The 18985-nt window shown below is 35.4% G+C and overlaps 1 protein-coding gene across 1 annotated transcript; it reads right to left on the reverse strand.

Annotated features, from left to right (window-relative positions):
• Positions 1 to 5942: 5942 nt before the first annotated feature.
• On the reverse strand, positions 5943 to 17636 carry LOC149774162 (protein meiotic P26-like). The gene is made up of 3 exons (XM_089945853.1): positions 16379 to 17636; positions 8238 to 8261; positions 5943 to 6017 (listed from the first exon to the last, which is right to left on the reverse strand). The coding sequence occupies exons 1-3, from the start codon at positions 17420 to 17422 to the stop codon at positions 5943 to 5945; spliced, it is 1143 nt and encodes a 380-aa protein (XP_089801979.1). The 5' UTR covers positions 17423 to 17636.
• Between the last annotated feature and the right edge of the window lie 1349 nt (positions 17637 to 18985).

Consider the following 18985-nt stretch of genomic DNA (forward strand, 5'->3'; position numbering starts at 1 on the left):
TAGTACTGGGGCATCATGCCGTAGACATGTAGCATGATGTCCCACCCAGTCACATTATCCTGACACCGGGCCGACCAGTCCTAACACTAACCTCTTAATGCTGAGCGCCAAGCGAGGCAGCTGTTAGTACCGTTTTTGTAAGTCTTTGGTATGACTCGGCCGGGATCGAACCCACGACCTCCCTCATCCGAGGCGGAGGCTCTAACCACTAGGCCACCGGAGCGGTCTTTTGATATATGTAGTTCTGACATTAAATAATATGTTAAAAACATAAAGACAAATAACTTTAAGGATATGGATTTCTTTAAACATTACGTTTCATTTGAGATGTCATAAAGTCACAAAATTCAAACATTACAAAAAATATTTCTTGATTTATCTTAACTCTCCCCCTAACCCCCACCCACCCAGTGGAGGTAGATCGTGTAGGATATAGGCCGGTCACGTTTTCTTCAAATTTCATAGTGATTATGAACTTCTGATAAAATTATTGTAGAGCGTTGATTGAAAAATATATTGAATATATGTATCAAATAAATTATATAGTATATTTAATTCGAAAGTGAATATTGACAAATGGCGTTGTCGTCGCTTTGCTTCTGGCTTATCCTTGGAGCATTTCAAGTTTGAGATTAATTGGTTACATATCTCTAACGTATAAACAGAGTACTCTTCGATCCAAGACAACGAATCTATTTGGTTCCCTATCTATGACGATTGCAAAATCACAACATATTGTACCTTCCGTCACAGACTAACAAAGCGCAAATGGAAAGTTCATTTCCAACAGGGTTACTGACTCTCCACTCATGTTAAAGGCCAACATAGCGGAAGGCAAGAAGAGGAAAACCATTCAAGTGAAGGTATTCCAATCAGAAAGATAGCTGAACAGTTGATTTATGTGATGTGATAGGAAATCTCAACGTCATCCTATTTTAAGAGAATACACGTAATCACGTAAGTGTATATATATTTTGACTTCTACTTTTGTTATGGATAATATACAGAAAATACACTTTCATTGATTTCTTTTAAATATGGCATGCTGAATGTCGGTACTGGATAGCAAATGTAGGTGTTGGGTAGAAGATGACTCAATGTTTTGGTTCACTTTACACTTTTTAATTGACTGGGAAGTGTGAATGTTGGTCAATAATAATCTGATTAAAATTTTACTTTTGTATACATGTCTTTAATAATTTAAAACATTATTAAAACTGTAAACGTTCTTTACCAATTTTAGTAAATCAATAATATGTGTGACATGCATTCCCGAAGTTTTGAATAATGTATTTATTTTCTATAACAAAATACCTCACTTTTTTATTTGTGCTATAAATGATTCCGTTAATTTGCCAAAAAATGTTTTACAAAATTTTAACTGTGGGGCAAATTGCCTTTAATTTTCTTCTAAATTCAGTATAATTCAAAATATTAGTATTCCGTTTCGCCTCTACAACATTTTCAAATTGTTCCACAATTTATCAGACTCCTATAGTCTATATGAGGTTTGGATTTTTATAACTCCTCTTAGTATTGACGAATATTTTACATTTCCCCGGATTAATTTCAGTCTCTGCTAAAAATATTGCACAATATTAAAATTTGTGTTCTTATTACTATTTTGGATAGGTATCCAACGTTTCACAGACGATTGTATAGTCTCTGCAAACATCCAAATGATTTTCGTAACATTTGTAGTGCTTTAAGTGTAAGCCCTTTCTTTTGGCAATTTTCGCATTTGTTTGGACTTGTGTCATTTTCTGACATAGTCCATTCTTATTTCGGAATTTCAGCCCTACTTACTGTTTCGATTACCAACATATTACAATTCTCATTTCGCTAGGTTGTTAATTTCTTTATTTTAACTTTTTGTACAAAGGTGATGCTTAAAACGCGATATGTCAATTGCAAAGAAACAAATAGAGTTAAAAGACACAGTTTGAAATATTTATGTGTGTATATCAAAATATGTACATAAAATCACCATTAACGAATCGTAAGACAAGACGCATCACACTTTAAAAAGTACGCGAAACACACTGACTGACTGAGATTGTTACAAATCTGGAGATCATATTACTAGTACGCTTTCTTTCAAAAACTGTTATATATGCTTACGGTCTCGATATATTGGATGTGTATAAGCTATGAGAAAGATACACGCATACAAAGGGTTTTATGGGTGTAATTTTGCATTTGTTCGTTCAGATTGGTTAACATCATCATATTCTTATTTGTGATCTAAGGATGTTAACTTGGTAAATGTGGTTAAATCGTCAAAATGTCATATCCTCACGCTTTTTTAGACGGGCCCTGTACTGCTTGAAATCAGTTCATAGTTATGAGGATGTCTTGCATCCGTGTCGATATTAGTCACAATGCACAGCCAGCGGTACAATATTTATCGGTATACACTATTATCGGGCATTTCTGCGCACCTAAGGTTTCACTCACCAATATTGAAGCAAAACGCATACCGAATTCGACAGACTGACAAATATAAGCTGCTGCAATGCTTATCGTTTGAAAAGAGGCAATTGTTACATAATATTCTGTTCAAAATAATATTAATTTTCGATACACGGGATACAACCTCCGTGTTTTCATGACTCGCGATGTATCGGTATATTATGTGCAAAGCTTTGAAAAGATAAAATGTTTATCCATCGCGAGACAGATATGAAGTATATTACTCTGGATTGTTTCTGTCAGCGATCCAATCGAGTAATTAGGTCAGGTTTATAGCTAGTTTGACAAAATTCAACGTAACATTGATAATAAATGGCAAGATACATTCAGCAAACTAAACCAATCTTGTGAAAACATTAGTAAATTTCATTATTTTATATATAAAAAGCTATTATGTGGAAGAAAACAACAGTTAATAGGATATAATGTAAATGATTAAAGAATTTAGAAACAGACTATGAGCCGGAGAATAGTCTTGAGAATCCCGTTCTAGCGGCAAACTGACACGTTGGGTAGCAGACGATTTTGTAAGTGTAGGACAATTTCTAGCAAAATTGGAAATTTGGATTCAGATACGGAACTTTTTGATGCATACATTTCAATCGTTTATATTATGCATTTATTTTTTTTTTATAATTCTAAAAGTTGCATACTAAATATAATTTCCTGGAACAAAGGTCTAAAAGATCATTGAATGGGTGTTCATGTTGAAATTTAGAAATTACATTTTCTTATGCATTTCGAGTCGAATCAAGTCTCATCGATGACAAAATAACACAACTGCTTTCAAACATGCTACCTAAAGTTTTGTCAGTGAGTTTTATTTAATGTTTTCGGCCCATTTAGTGGTGGCTCCGTTTAATTCAATTTAGCTACCATGCCCTATGTTTTTTCACAGCTTGATTTCTTTGAAAACATCTTATTACCATGTTCGTGTCTAATGTAAGCTTAGAAGACATTATAATCTGTTAATACTGCAATTTCTTCATGCAAAGAAAATCCGATCTAGAACAAATCCGGTCATGGGAATGAGGATGATACCAACAAAATATATCCCATTGTACTTCACGCAGATACAAAATAATGCTGCTGCCAGAGGTACTTGTGTTTGCTAGTGAAGAAAGAAAACTACTGATAGACCCAGTCATATGCTAATTTTTTAAAGTTAGGCTTATTGATAAACTTGGCCGTTTGGAATCTGCCTCATCACTGATTTTGTGTTAGTTTCATTTATTCCATTGGCACGTTCGTTCAATTGTTATATAACTCTCTATATAAATATAAATTCCACATTTGTTCCCCGTGCTCAATTTAAGGATATACTGTCACTATATATTTTCTTAAGTGGGACATTCCCTTTGTCAAATAAAAAAGGGAGATTAGAAAAGAAGACGGGATGAAGAAGCGGATATAGTTCAATATGTACCTAACACTTCAATATCTCTCTTTCTTCCTGCTCCACTTTCTTAGATCTCTGCTGAATTCAACATCTTTAAAACATCTCACTCTGCTTATATAAGCATTAATATGCTAATCAGTTCTGAAAATAATCTCCTCCTTATCTTTGTATGCATATTTTCTCAGCTTCCTTCTGGGGAGGCTTATACATAGCTAGCTTTGTGAGTTTGAAAATGTTGGTAAACTGACTTGTATGACTGTTATGCACACTTTTGCGGGGTTTACATATATTATATTTCGTGAATATCTGCTCCAAAATAGGATTTTCACTAATATAAACTTTGCTGAATCAGTAGTTGCGTGCCTACTGTACTCTTTAACTCTGTATTTGGCTTTTTAGTCCATCAATGTCAACGCTGCTTGTACAGACAGAGATATTCAAACTAAATATCTCTAATTCCTAAATGTATTACCTTTATTTGTTCAGTTTGTCTTAAGCGAGATATGGATATATGGTTCTACAGCATATGATCCGCATGGGTAATTCGATTGATAAGAAATAAAATTGCATATTACTTTTAAATTGAAGGTATTCTAATTTAGGCTTCCTAATCAGCCCTTTCTAACTTTAATCTCAAAATACCGCTGAAAGGGAGATTTACAGCCATGCCATCTAATTTTGTCCATGCAACATTTACATCTCACTCGTATTTAAGACCATGTATAGGCTCAAAATCACGCACTGGCTTTAACATTTTCCCAGATCCAATAATCGATATACATCAGAACTCATTGTCATCATTGCTATCACAAGCCAGTAATACCCGAACGAAGTCGTATTGAACCACGCCTGGAAACACACACTTTGGATCCTCTATGTAGCTATAGTTTAAACGCGCATTTGTAAAATTTCTTTCATGGAGGGGACAAACTACGCCATAATAATGCTTATTATTGGGCACCATCAAATACAGTTTGACAGCCATTCATGTCATGCTTGAAGAAATCATATGTGTTAACCGTTGCCAACCGGAGAAAGAGATGTCTCGACAAAATGGTTCAATACAAACTGTATACATTGCCGAGCACAGTTTGATATGAAGAACTTTAAAGTAATTTGCGGGAGGTCTCACACATCGCTGTTCTTCAAGATTACGAATTCGTATAAATTTTGCATGACACGTGTCATTGCACAACCTGAAGGCATTTTTGTTTTATTACTTTACTTATAAATTAGTGATGCTTGCGTGACATTTCCATGTTGCCTTGCCAGTACTTCATGTTTGTCATGCAGGGGATAAGCTACAATAATTTCTGATTGGTGGTTATTATTCAGCCTGAACCGGAAGGATCCATAACCGCCAATGCGAATTCATTTTATCATAATTCACAGTACGACATACCGGTAGTGTAGCGTTCAGATCTAACACAGCAGACATGATACAGTCAACGTATAACTTCTAGTAAATATGGTTATGCAATGATGAGCAAAGCACTTCATTATTATGTCAATCACGTTCAGAATGTATATTATATGCTAGAAATGCTACTATGCTAAGATAATAAGGATGAAAATGGGGGTGGGGAGGCAGATTACAACCCATTACACTTTATGTTAATTTGAAGACGGCGAGCGAGAATTATCATTAGTCGTTTTCGTTTTTAATAGTACAAAGAGTTTATGTGACTGCAGATGCTGTTTCAGATGAATTGTAGTTTTCAAAAATAAAAAGTACAAATAATAATAATTATTCATGACTGCTGAAGAACAAAGTAACTTAAGTTTGGCTTTGTATCGATTCTCCATCTCTTTCATCGTTATGTGTATCGTTACAGCTAAAGTATTAATGCATAGGCATATCGATACATTGTTTTAGCCCTAGTGAAACACTAACTTAGACCACGGAGATAACGTAGTATGACCTGATATGATTTAGTTGTTATTAAATAAGAGATGACATGATACTTGTATGGGGTGGTGGTAAAATGAACACTTGGATTATACTAACATTGATTGCAGTCGCTGGCGTATATTATTAATGACTTATGAAAATTATCAAACTGCTTAATTTTTATTTGCTTACTGACTGTAGAATGTCAATTTCCGATTGATATGTACTCACCCTTTCCAACTTCTCTCTTTTTTCCTGAAATAACACAGCAAACATTATATTAGAAATGGTAAACATGTATTAGTCTATTAGGTTTCAAGTTCGGTTTTAATGAAATAGGGATACACATGTACATATTCACAAATATAAACAGTGTATAACTTTACTTCGGCAGAACTCTACCACATATTGTATATACTTCTCAGTAAGTCTTATCATGCTTTTTCTCACATTTAGTTCTCCTTCTGTTTAATTTTTAACTTGCTATGTCCTTGTATGTGCGTGCTGTTGTGTGCATACATGGCGTGTCAGAGATGGGTGGTACCTCAGGTTGAATGACAAGGTGTGTCCTTCTCAGGACTGTTTATCTACCTTGAGTCACCACTTGGCACTAAGCTCTCATATGTGGCTACAAGAAGATGTTACCATGGAACACTGGCTAAGCTCTGCAAATTGTTTTGGGAGACGGGCTGAACCAGGTAAGGGCCTTACACCCTAATTTAATTAGATTATATATATATATATATATATATATATATATATATATATATATATATATATATATATATATATATATATATATATATATATATATATATATATATATATACGTATTTGAAGTTTGGACACGGCACATTGCACGGAAGAAACCTCGAACTTGTTGAGAAGTCAGAAATACAAAGCCAGCAACGGGTCGTGGAACGTGATCGTGGCGAGAAACTAAAGACGCCATAACCATCCAATGTTTTCAGACTTATCTCGAGTTGTCTCGATTACGTCTTTCTACTTGATCCAGATAGGCCAGGACGATATAATGAGGATGACCAAATGAACAGCTCTATCTCACTTTAATGCAAGCCAAGCGCATGTCACAGCGTCAAACCCGTTCCTCACAAATCCAAGTCCGGTGGAGACGGAGAAGAGAAAAAAACACCAAGTGAGGATAATATTTAAGCTGCAGTCACGAACCTGCACATATGTAGCTCGGATAATAGTGTCACTTTCTAATAGACCGAGGTAGCAATGGAACTCGTCATCACCCTGAGTGTCAGGGCAGCCCTTCTCAAGATCACTCTGCTCCTCTCCATAGCACGCGTAATTGACTAGAAAAGCTTAAATATAGCCTGCTTCTTCCCAACCACGCCAGTTTACCGCGGCTGGCGGAGGTCACATCCATACGGTCAAACATCAACAGAAAAGAAAACAAAATGATGGTATTGAAATTCAGCACATCAATATTCGAATTAATTTGGACAACACCAAGGCATATCTACATGAGAAACAGACTTCGATGGCTACTAGAGAACTGGTAAGATACAAATAGGTACATAGAAGAGCTGAGTGAGGTTCGCCTAGCAGACGTGGGGCAGCAGTCGGAAATTGGTGGTGGTTATACGTGCCGCTGGATTGATCGCAAGAGTGAAAAACGTTGAGAAGTATGCGTGAAGTCTACTGTAGTGCACAATCGTACCGGCCTTCCCAAGGATATGAATGATCGCCTAATGACTTCACAACTTAATCTGGAAAACAGCAGGAGTACCGTGTTGATCAGCACCTACGCTACAACAATAACTAGCATAGATGAGGTGAAATGTACGTTGTATGAAGAACTGAATTCCCTCATGTCAGCCATTCTAATTCTTGTCGACTTCACCGCTTGAATGGGGACTAACAAACAAAACAGTTTGCGTGTTTAACATGATGTAGAGACTTTAAAACCTAACAATTAGTACTGAAATGGAGATAATATGATCTGTGTTGCCTTATATGTGGGAAAATGCCGTATATGCGTGTTACTGCAAAGTTAAAAACGAGTGTGCTATCAGATCGTTACATTGTTTTGTTGAAATGATCACTGGAAGCTTAATCATGCTACATATATCTTTCTATAAAAAGAACACTATTCCTTCATTTTATCATCAAAATCTCATTATCATCTCCTGGCAAGAAAAACGAGTGTGCCTTGATGCAGAGTATGGTGTCATTTAGTATTTATTCGCTAAAGTAAGTCATTATAATAACGCATAATCCCCAATGGAGTTACTGACATTTAATCCTAAGTATAAAAAAAACACGTGAACCAGATAAATGTATGTGTCGTAGTAGAAGAACATCGTATTTTAGTGACAGGTTTATGTATGTATATTAAATTTATACATGTACATCATGTTGACATTATACAGAACTTCTTGGATTACATGATGGGTACTTATTGAATGAGAGTATAATATCCTTTCATATTTAATTTATACTTACTCGTAACGGCTTTTCCCGTTCTTCCTGAAAGAATATAATAAACATAATATTAACAACGACAAAATAAATTAATGTTGTTTGTCTTCAAATGAAGGCTTTTAAGCCTGAGCATATTCTTACGTACACACAGTATATGCATATAAACTTTGCATAAGATCGTAGAGATAAAGAGAGAAAAGGAAGAGGGAATAACCAAATTGACCTTAAATAATTAACTCTACCTAATGATGATTTTATACGTTGCCCCTTTAATGCCCCGTTCCTAGTGATGACTTTGAAAGTTGGTTCTTGAATGCTCCGTTGTAAGCAAGGATTTTCAATGTTATTCTCTATACAACCATTATCAATTAAAACCATACTGTTGTCTCTTGAATGTCCCGCCGCCAGAGATGATCATCAACATTGTCCTTTTAGTGCCCATCCATCAATGATGACTTGTATCGCCCCGCCCCCATTACCCTGCCATCAATAACGAGTTTGATCGTTGTCCCTTTGTTTCTCCGCCATCAATAAAAACTTTGAATGTTGCCCGTTTAACGCACCGCCACGAATGTTGTAAACAATGTTAGCCTGTAGACTGGATATGAGATGGCTATCATTGTTCGGACAATTTGTGCTGGGACTTAGATTTGAGGTGAAGAAAGACTGAACATAAAATAATGCTCTACTTGAATTATATAGGACTGGGTAAAACAGGTACAAATAATAAGGAACTACAAAACACCGGAAGAGTGGTTAAGATATTTGGATTGATTATATTGGCATGTTCTAAAAGGTGATATATCATTCATTTGTCAAGTATTCAGTTGGTAATATTTGCATTTAGTAAGATGTGTTCTTTTTGTCATAATGCCATCGACAAAATACGAACAGCTGTTGATATTTATTTTCAGTACTCTATACAATAAATTACTTTCCATTTCTAGAAATTGAGGCCTGACCAAATCACCTAAACTGAAAGAAAAGTAAAGTGAATTCAGCCGCGGTAGCTCAGTTATTTGATTGCACGATGTATATCAAGAATTGTGGCAGTGATGCTAGCCCGGGCAGGCCCGAAAAAGGCATATCGCGCACATTCCATGGAAAAATACCCCAAGGAAAGTGCTGCACCTGATGTTAAATATAAACCTACCAACCAAAGATCGTGTTTGGTTAATAAAACGAATAAATTTGTCTTCTTGTGAATATTCGTAATCAACAAAATTAGAAAAATCAATATGTACAACCTGCTGTAATTAGCATATTATATCAAAACACCATGAGTGATTGTAACTGAAATGTCCATTTATTAAGTCTGTGTAGGGACTCCAATAAGATTTCGCCCTGTGAATGGCACTGAGTGAAGGTCTTTCCACAAAGAAGATCTTACTTGCGTTTGTGTGTCTGAGCGTATGAGATAGACAGTGAGAGAGATATGAAGGTATAACAAACTAATAATATTACATAGCGATATGCTGGTCAAGAAAATGATACGAAAAGAACATCGCACATTGTTGCAATTAGGCACAGACTATGAGTCCTCTATCATCATTGTATTATCGCTATCATACCCAAAGTATACACTCAATATTGATGTAACCACGTATAGTGTGGGGTATCATCATGGTAAACTCTCATACCCAAACTATACACCCCATTTTGATGTAACCAAGCACAGATTCGGGTATCATCATGGTCGAACTATCAGACCCAAGTACACACCCCCTATTGATGTTACCAAACATAAAGTCGGGTATCGTAATGGTTGAACTATCCGACCCATCAAAGTACATATTATTATCGGAACAATTGGGCTAAATTTGTTATGCGTATATACATTTTTACATATATTATCCGAACATTAATTATTTGAGTACAGTCCATAATCGAAGTAGTGTAACAGTCCGAAGACCTCGAATCTGATTGAAATGACAACGCATTATCTGAAGTTTGAAAACATTCACGAGTGGAATGTTCGATTTTCTGACTCGTGGCACCAGTATGTCTAAACTGTGAATAATGATTAAACGAAAAAGGGGTTTCGCTTATCGTTTGCTGCTAATCCAACTATCGATCTGCCTTTTGATAACCCAGTTATTATTTTAGTTAATTTATATAATTATATTTGAAGTAGGTTTGCCAAACAGAAGGTCGGAGAATCGTATCAACCTTTCTAAAGCTACGTTGGATTTCTCAAATTCTTTTTGGAAATATATAGGTAGTCAGTTTTCTCACTACATGTAAGCTGAATCAATAAGGCATGGAAACTCGAAAAGGAACAAAGTGGAAGAGAGAGAGCTAAGATATAGTGAAACCAAAAACAAGAGCGTTGAAGGAAAACTGGGTCTGACAATCCAAGCTTAGATTATCAAACAGTACAACTTTCCGGCAAACATGCATTCAACGTAACTAAAATAACTAGGAAAAGAACAATGATGGCTACAAGACGTTCGGCCCAGAAATCAAGAATCTTCAACGAATTTGAAGAGGCAGTCATTAAATGGTGTAACGCCGGTAGAGACATGAACATCCCGTTTCATCACACCAAACTTATAATAACTAATATAAATGGCATTATGTAGGAAACGAAATGTATCCAACTTCATGAACCCATATATATAGTCATCAGTTTACAGTATATAACAGTTGACGTGTCAATAAGGTGACATGTCATATTACTACGTGCACAGTATCATCTATAGCCAAGACTATGAGTGGCTTTACGAATACAGGCATTGTTTGTTTATTGTTGTCAGTGTATGTAAGGTGTGCATGTGTTTCACGGATTGTGTGTGTATGTATATGTGTGCATGTATGCATGCTCGTTTGAATGTATATATATATATATATATATATATATATATATATATATATATATATATATATATATATATATATATATATATATATATATTAAATCGCATTGATATCTAAAATGACCATGAACGGACTTATTGTAGATTCACACGTTTGTTCATGATATAACTGATCGACATTAGCATGTATTGATATGATATTGCTGTTTGAGTTCGGTACAATAGGACAGTAAATTGCAATAATTCGACACACGTTGTTTACCTTCTATTGAAATACCTGTTTGTCAGACTTGCAGCAGTTTCTATGAGTGGGCGGAGCATATTGTACAGGCTAAGTTGGTGTTGAATGACTAAGCGCTCCCAGGTAGACTTGCCGGGGCATGAACGCTTTCACGATATCAATGTACAGGTGGAGAGTGACAACAGTGGGTAGCGTTTACATTAGAGGTATATATACTGTAGCCTATATCGTGGTGGTCGTGCAATCCTTATGTTACTGTATTCTTTCTAATATGAGCATTGAACATTACCTTCCTATAATATAACACAAACTACCCAGCAAACAGAGCAAAATATAAACATTGCATATTGTTTTTGATGAACGCATTTTATATGTAAATATTTATGCTCTAACGTACGTGTACCATGAGTGTATGTATGGATGTATGTATGTATGCATTAATGCATGCCTGCATATATGCATGTATGTATGCATGCATGTATATGTATATATTTATGCAAGGTACTGAACGTGTGGTTTTTTTTGTTTCACATTGAGACAAATTAGGTTCATTTATATAGCGTGTTGGGTGAAGTTTCCACAGGAAAACAACACACCTTTATGCCATTGCATGAAACCTTTTCTAAACAAGGTTTTGTGATACACTAAGGAAGCTCATGGAATTCTTATGTAAGTCAGCCCTGATTTAAAGGCCACCATACAATCACTTGCATGAAATGCATAATATATAAAGCGTCTGAACCAGTCTAATGTGATCTATACCTTATGACCTTGGCGCTACCTGGGAAGTGTTGTGATGTGGTTTGGATTTTTAACGTAGCTTTAACAATTTTTCAGTCATATCGCTACGATGTCTGCAATGTGGCAGTTTATAGTGATGTCTAGCACTGAGGCATCATGCCGCAGACATGTAGCATGATGTCCCACCCAGTCACATTATCCTGACACCGGGCCGACCAGTCCTAACACTAACCTCTTAATGCTGAGCGCCAAGCGAGCCTACCTGGGAAGCAACATATTTTAGTCATGTTTAGATTTATGAAAAAGTAAAGATATTGCAGGTTTAAATGATGAACAAAATATAACCGAAAACATGCAAGAAAATGGGCAAGCAGTTCAATGTTTAATGATGTTTGTACATCATTATGGAATAATAGTGATTTTTTAACATGAACTATAATTGTACATATATCGAATTTGAAGCTTTTTGGGATCGATGACTGTCTCCTCGAAACAGTAAGACTCAATTTAAGTGATTCAGTGAAACCCAAGTCCCTTCTGCGCAGTATCAATTGTATCAACAATAAATCTTGAAATGAAATTAAATGGCCTGAACATTAACCCATGACATGAGCTGTTTAATATTTTTCCCGAAATGGATGAAAAAAGGAGAGGTATTGAAATTAAAGTAACGTCAGTGTAGTTTAAGGCCTGCACGTAAAACCTGTATAAGTGGCAAGACTCTGTCACAGATACACGGGATGAAATGTGGTTTTAAAAGTTATATTGTTGGTTCATCAAATAATTTCAAATCACTGAAATGATTTAAAAGGTGATAACACAAAGTATATGATCAATTGTATATATATATATATATATATATATATGATTGACTGACATTTTACGCTGAAAGCACTGGTACACTCTTAAGTGTGACCTCTAACTTTTCAATGCTTCCTTACGTTCTTCAGACCGATGAATCATGGTACCTTTACTTAACAAATTGCTCAAGCATTATTCTTGAATAATTGGAGCAAATTTCATGTAATATCTAGCCAAACCAGACAATTGCACTAGTCGCTATAAAATGAAAGGAACGGGAATTCAGAGATATCCTTGAACTTATCATATATAGGTTTAACCTAATTTTGTCCACCAATATATCGTACAAAAGTAACACAATAACCTAATTTTGTCCACCATTATATCGCACAAAAATAACACAATAACCTAATTTTGTCCACCATCATATCGTACAAAAGTAAAACAATAACTGCAAAAGACACTTTCACTTAAGTTGTCAAATTTGCATCAATGGCTATATCAAAGAATTTTCGAATGGCTCCAACTGATCTTTCCAGGTATCGTTGTAGATAGCATCGATTGTAAGCGTCATAATTATCTAGACCATATATACTCAAGTTTATGTAACGTTGTAATGTAAAAGGTGAATATTTCATCCCAAACGGCATAACTTTATATTGATGAAGTCTGTCTGGAATGAAGAATGCAAACATTTTCTTTTCCCTTTGTGTCAGTGGAACTTGTCTGAATTCTTTCAAAATGGCAAGCATGGTGACATTTTATACATTTCTATTTTTATTAACATTGATCTGAATAAATAATTTCACTAAAAGCAAACAAGGATAAGACTGTTTCTGCATAATGCTGCTAAATCGTGAATAAGTAATGTCTCAAGTAAGCATAACTATATAATCCTCTATTTTACCTAGGTCACTTTACGCATTTTCTGAAAACCATTTGTCTACTTAGTGGAATGTTCGATTCTGGAATGCTTGTTACTAAAAGTATAATCAAGAACATGGCAAACATAATGTCCTTGAATCAGACTAAAATAATGATTCATATATTTAACATACAATCATACAAATATACTATGTATTATTTGTTCACAAAATGTAAATAACACCAGTTCCTCAGTCATCAATACAATGAACTTGAATTTGGATAGGGTCATGTACTTAATACAGTTAAACATAACACATAATGATGGATAGAAAAAAGACTAACAAACAATGAAAAACAAATATACATAAGAGTGTTGAACTGTAATTAATCTTCAGATGCTTATATTTCTTTGCTGATGCATATGTAAAGCTATGCCATGCCGTGCATTGTCGAATATAGTCACGTGACAGTTTTTTTGTTCTAACTAACAATGAAATTTAATGCGATGCATATACACAATACCATGTATACTGTTTACGCATAGACTGTCTTTTAGACGATTGAAAGAACTGATGATGTAATCTTGACTCCATCCTATATCCATTGATCCGCTATATTTTGTACAATATTCTCATCTGTCCTATATACAAATGGAAATATCACTAAAAATGTTTTCATATGCTACCACAATTTGATGTCCACTAAATGACCTTTCCCATTTCTGTTATGTAGGTTTTACCTGGATTGATGCGTTAACGAATTCAATCCACAAGCGATCAAATTAAATAATGGGTAACTTGTTGAACTTGGAATTCTCTGTAGGGCCTGATCACGCTCTCTCTCTCTCTCTCTCTTATGTATGTGTGTGTGTATATATATATATATGAAGAGAGAGAGAGAGAGAGAAAGAGAGAGAGAGAGAGAGAGAGACGAGTAACGGCTCGGCTTATCGGCAGTTCTGCTGCAAATATTAGTCAGTTCCTAGACATATTATATTCACCGGAAAGTTTATAAGCGTTACGCTTGCCCTGGGCTGCTGCTGATTTCTACCCTTGCATCAGCAATGTATAAAAATGGTTTAGTAAATGATGAATACGCAGATATTTTGTTCGGACAGGGATTGTTACAAAAACCACGAGTCTTCTGAATAATTTGTTGCTATGGGTAGAAAAATAGGGATTTTTACTAACTATATGCATGCAAAGGTCAGTGTAAATAAATGAATGAATTACTAGCGAGCGTCCAATAATCGGAACTGATTGCAGGGTGAAAGTTTCATTATCAAATCAGAACCGCCCGGTAGGTCTCTGCTACCACTAATGTCATATAAAAAGCAGAGACCTACCTGCTGATCTAAAACTAAGCCAGTTAGTGATGTCATTGTCATCTTCCCATTTCAAATATGAAAACTGAGTCACATTGTTAGAAAAACTTTTAATCAATAACGTTTCTTAGATATTAACCTGTGGTAAGAGTTACACGTGCATTGCTGTCAAAACCATTTCTTTACCTATGTCTACTTTCTGGAGTTTTGCAACTCACTGTAAGTTCCATCAAAATTGAATAAGTTGAAGTGTATTATTCGGTTAACATTCTTTGTTTGCTGATGGGTATTGTAAGCTACACCATACCGGACATTGTCGGATATAGTCACGTGGTTGTTGTTGTTGTTGTTGTTATTTCCTATAGCAATATAAGCAAAACCGATGTATACTATTGTGTATACATGACATATACACATGGCCTAAGCAAACCGTCATTTGTATCAGCTTGATCGGATCCCACGTGCGTTTGCTTTTCCGTTTATTCAGCTATCTAAATATACTTATATCCTAACGGAAACACTAATTAGCAACGTGCATATGATGCCACAGTGTATGTTCTACTGACAGAGCACCCCCCATTTCTGCCAGAAACACTCTTCCTGTTATATTGCATTAGCGATAGCAATACAGAGGATGCACTTTGAAGTGGATGGTAAACTGCTAATCTTGGATTTTTCAAACTAAACTATACTCTTCGTGGCCTCTTTATGATCACGAGCGGAGGCCTACATGGTGACACGCTATCCAAAACTTTAAACAAAATATAAATTGTGTACAAAATATTATACATGAATTAAAATATATATATTATTCCATTTAAGGGTATGTGTACCTTAAGCACAAGGTTTTTTTGTACGAACATGCTGTTTGTTTGGATCATGTGATATAATTGGTTGAACTTCAAAAGTATGCGGGTCATGACTCTTGGTCGAGACTAACATATTATTCCAGGACATGAATACATTCGAGGCTCAACAAAACTAATTATTTAATATAAGTATCACGATGACAGTGATTCCTGTAAACCCATAATTGTGGGAAGAGTGGAAAGTTAATAAATTACTTAAAGGGCAAAATCGGATACCCTTTTATGCTACTTTGTGTCCATTAGAAATGAATCTTGTTTATGTAGGTTATTACTGTTACTATGTTTTCGTTGCAATGAGGTGTATGTTCGAGGAATCCTAACACTGAAATCGATGCAATATATGTATGGTAAAGTTCAGAACTCATCACAGAGGTTCAAGAATATCTGTGCAGGAAGGTACGCAGCAAAGGAAGGCAAATGTAGCTGTTCTGAACTGATTCTACTTTTTATCAAAAGATAAGAAGTAAGGATTTATAACTACACAAAGCGAGAATGATACTCACGGGGCTTATTTCAGTAGAATCCTGCATCATTCCCACCAAGGAAATCAGTTTAACTGGTTTGATTCCAGCTGGGGAGAAGAATTTTCTCTCAAGACGAGTATTAGGTGTTTTATCGGTCTTTGATATGACTCCAGAAACTAATTGTTCGAGATGGGGGCCTTTCTTTATTATATCAATGTCTGTCCCTTGATCAACTAATGTTTGCGCATTGTCCTTTACATTCGAACACGTCTTAAATTCATCTTGCATATCTTTTATGTAAACTGCATTTTGCTGTCTAAGATTTTGGTAAACCATTTTTATCCTAGTTTTCACTTTTGCCAATTCTTGCTCAACGGCTTTATATAGTTCTGAACCCTGATCTTCCACAGCTTTCAGTTCCTCCCTCTCCGCATCATTAATACATCTATCAAGTTCGTCCCCCCTTTGCTTAAATACATCGATACGTCTCAGCTTCTCTGAGCATTCATTCAGTTTGGTCTGTAGGGTCTTTTTCAGGTCAGCTGCAACATCAGCAACAGGTTTTGTAACATGAATTTCGTGACTAACCACTTTGCACATGAAACAAATAAGTACTTTACAGTCTCTGCAGAAGAGCCTGATTTCGTCATCTGGATGTTGATCACAAAATATACGTTGCCGAATTTTGCCTTTCGTTTTAGAATCTAGCGTTCCTAAATCACATATTTTGTGATTCCTACTAACTTTCGATTTCTCGTGCGCATGACAACATGACTGGCACAAATTCTCCTCACAATCCAAACATCTACTGCATGCCGCATTTTTAGAACCACACAGGTCACAGTACAATTTCTCACTGCTGTCAGTCTCCTCGATGTAAAAGTTACTTTGGAAGCCTGAAATTCCACTATTAGGTAATTCCACACTTGCTCTGCAAATGGGGCAATCAAATCGACCGTTGCGAAGATTAACCCGTACATAATCCTCCAGACACGTGTAACAAAAGCTATGGTGACATGATATTAGCTTAGGATTCTTAAAATTATCTATACAAATACTGCACTCATGTCTTCCCGACGCCATTTTTGAGGATAGTATTTTCGTTTTCTTCGATCGATATCAACAGAGCTGTATTGGTTTTATTGTAGTGCTGTTTACATCAATTCCATTGATAGACTATTCGGTAATGTTGGCATTATGCAACATATCACACGCATAAAGCCTTATACGACAGGTTCTGCTAGCTTGTTCCACTGTGTTTGCAATAATTGCTCACCTTGTTATCTTATTTGCTACGTATTCGTGACTTTAAATACTACAGTTCGACAAACTTGACCTAGATACCCAAGCAGGTGACAAAATGTGAGATAAAAATAACTTTTCAAGGGGAAAACACCGTTTAAGGTAAGGTATTGATCGAATTATTTCCCTTTATGTTTATGAATTAAATGTAAGTACAAGAATGTACAAATTATTCAACTGATGTCAAAAATTCAATATAGCATCTTCTTCTTCACGACAGTAATTATAATTAATTCTGAGCCGAAATGACATGGGTTAAAGTAAAGCGTCAGATGAAACTGTAGATCATTCAAATCAGGTAGTAAGAAGGCACAAGTGAAGTTCTTAGGGTATTAGCTGGTTCGAGACACTAATATTTGTATTAATTTATTTTTACTGTTTTCTCCGACCACAAAGTAAATGCTTTTGTAAATTATCATCATTTCAAATGGGCAACAAAGAAAACAACCGTTGTTAAATATCATTTCCTTTAATGGGAAGGACTAAACAACATATGTCGTAAAGAATTTAAATTAGTATAAAATATTAAAATCATATATATATGTGTGTGTGTGTGTGTGCGTGTGTGTTTGTGTGTGTGCTTGATATTGCAATGTGCATCGCATTATTACAGCGGAAAACATACTCCCGTCATGTAACTCTGAATTTTAAAACGTATACAACGTGAACGAGAAGCAAATAATGGATACAAATTGTAACATGCACATTTTTGAGGTCGTAAATCTGTTTTTGTTTCCCCAGACTGCCACGATTTAGAAGCATGCTTCGTAATAATATAGATAACAACCCACAACAGGAATAAAACAAATTTTACTGTTTTCTTTCCTTTTAAAAATTGTTTTTATTTTTATTTTCTAGAAATAAAATGTTCACACTAATATGAAGATCATTGCGAGAACATTTTAATTATATAATTATGATTGAACTTTGAAATAGTATTTTTTTAAAAATTCAACATAAAGATCTTGAGAGAGAGAGAATATTATCAAACTGGTTAGAAAATTTAGATTCGACGCTAGTAGCGCGGCTGCTGCACCGAATGCCTTGCTTGCTCGCACCAACCACACATCCTTTCGGCCATGGACACATTTCCAATCAAGTATGGAACATAACCGCTGTTATAAGAATTCGCGCGTAGCAGATACATTCGCAAGTAGATTCCGTGATTAAATTCACACAGTCACTCCATAGTCACACCAAGAAATCAAGGCATATAATGATTAATATAGCAAGGTATAACTATACACCAGACAGAGTGGGACACGCTATCCCTGGAATTTTCATGAGTATGCGCGATAATACAGTGTAATTATCCAGTGAGAAAGAATATATTATCATATGGGT

The sequence above is a fragment of the Sinohyriopsis cumingii genome, unplaced genomic scaffold (assembly GCF_028554795.1).
Source record: "Sinohyriopsis cumingii isolate HCF-2022 unplaced genomic scaffold, ASM2855479v2 utg000426l, whole genome shotgun sequence".
Classification (NCBI taxonomy): Eukaryota; Metazoa; Mollusca; class Bivalvia; order Unionida; family Unionidae; genus Sinohyriopsis; species Sinohyriopsis cumingii.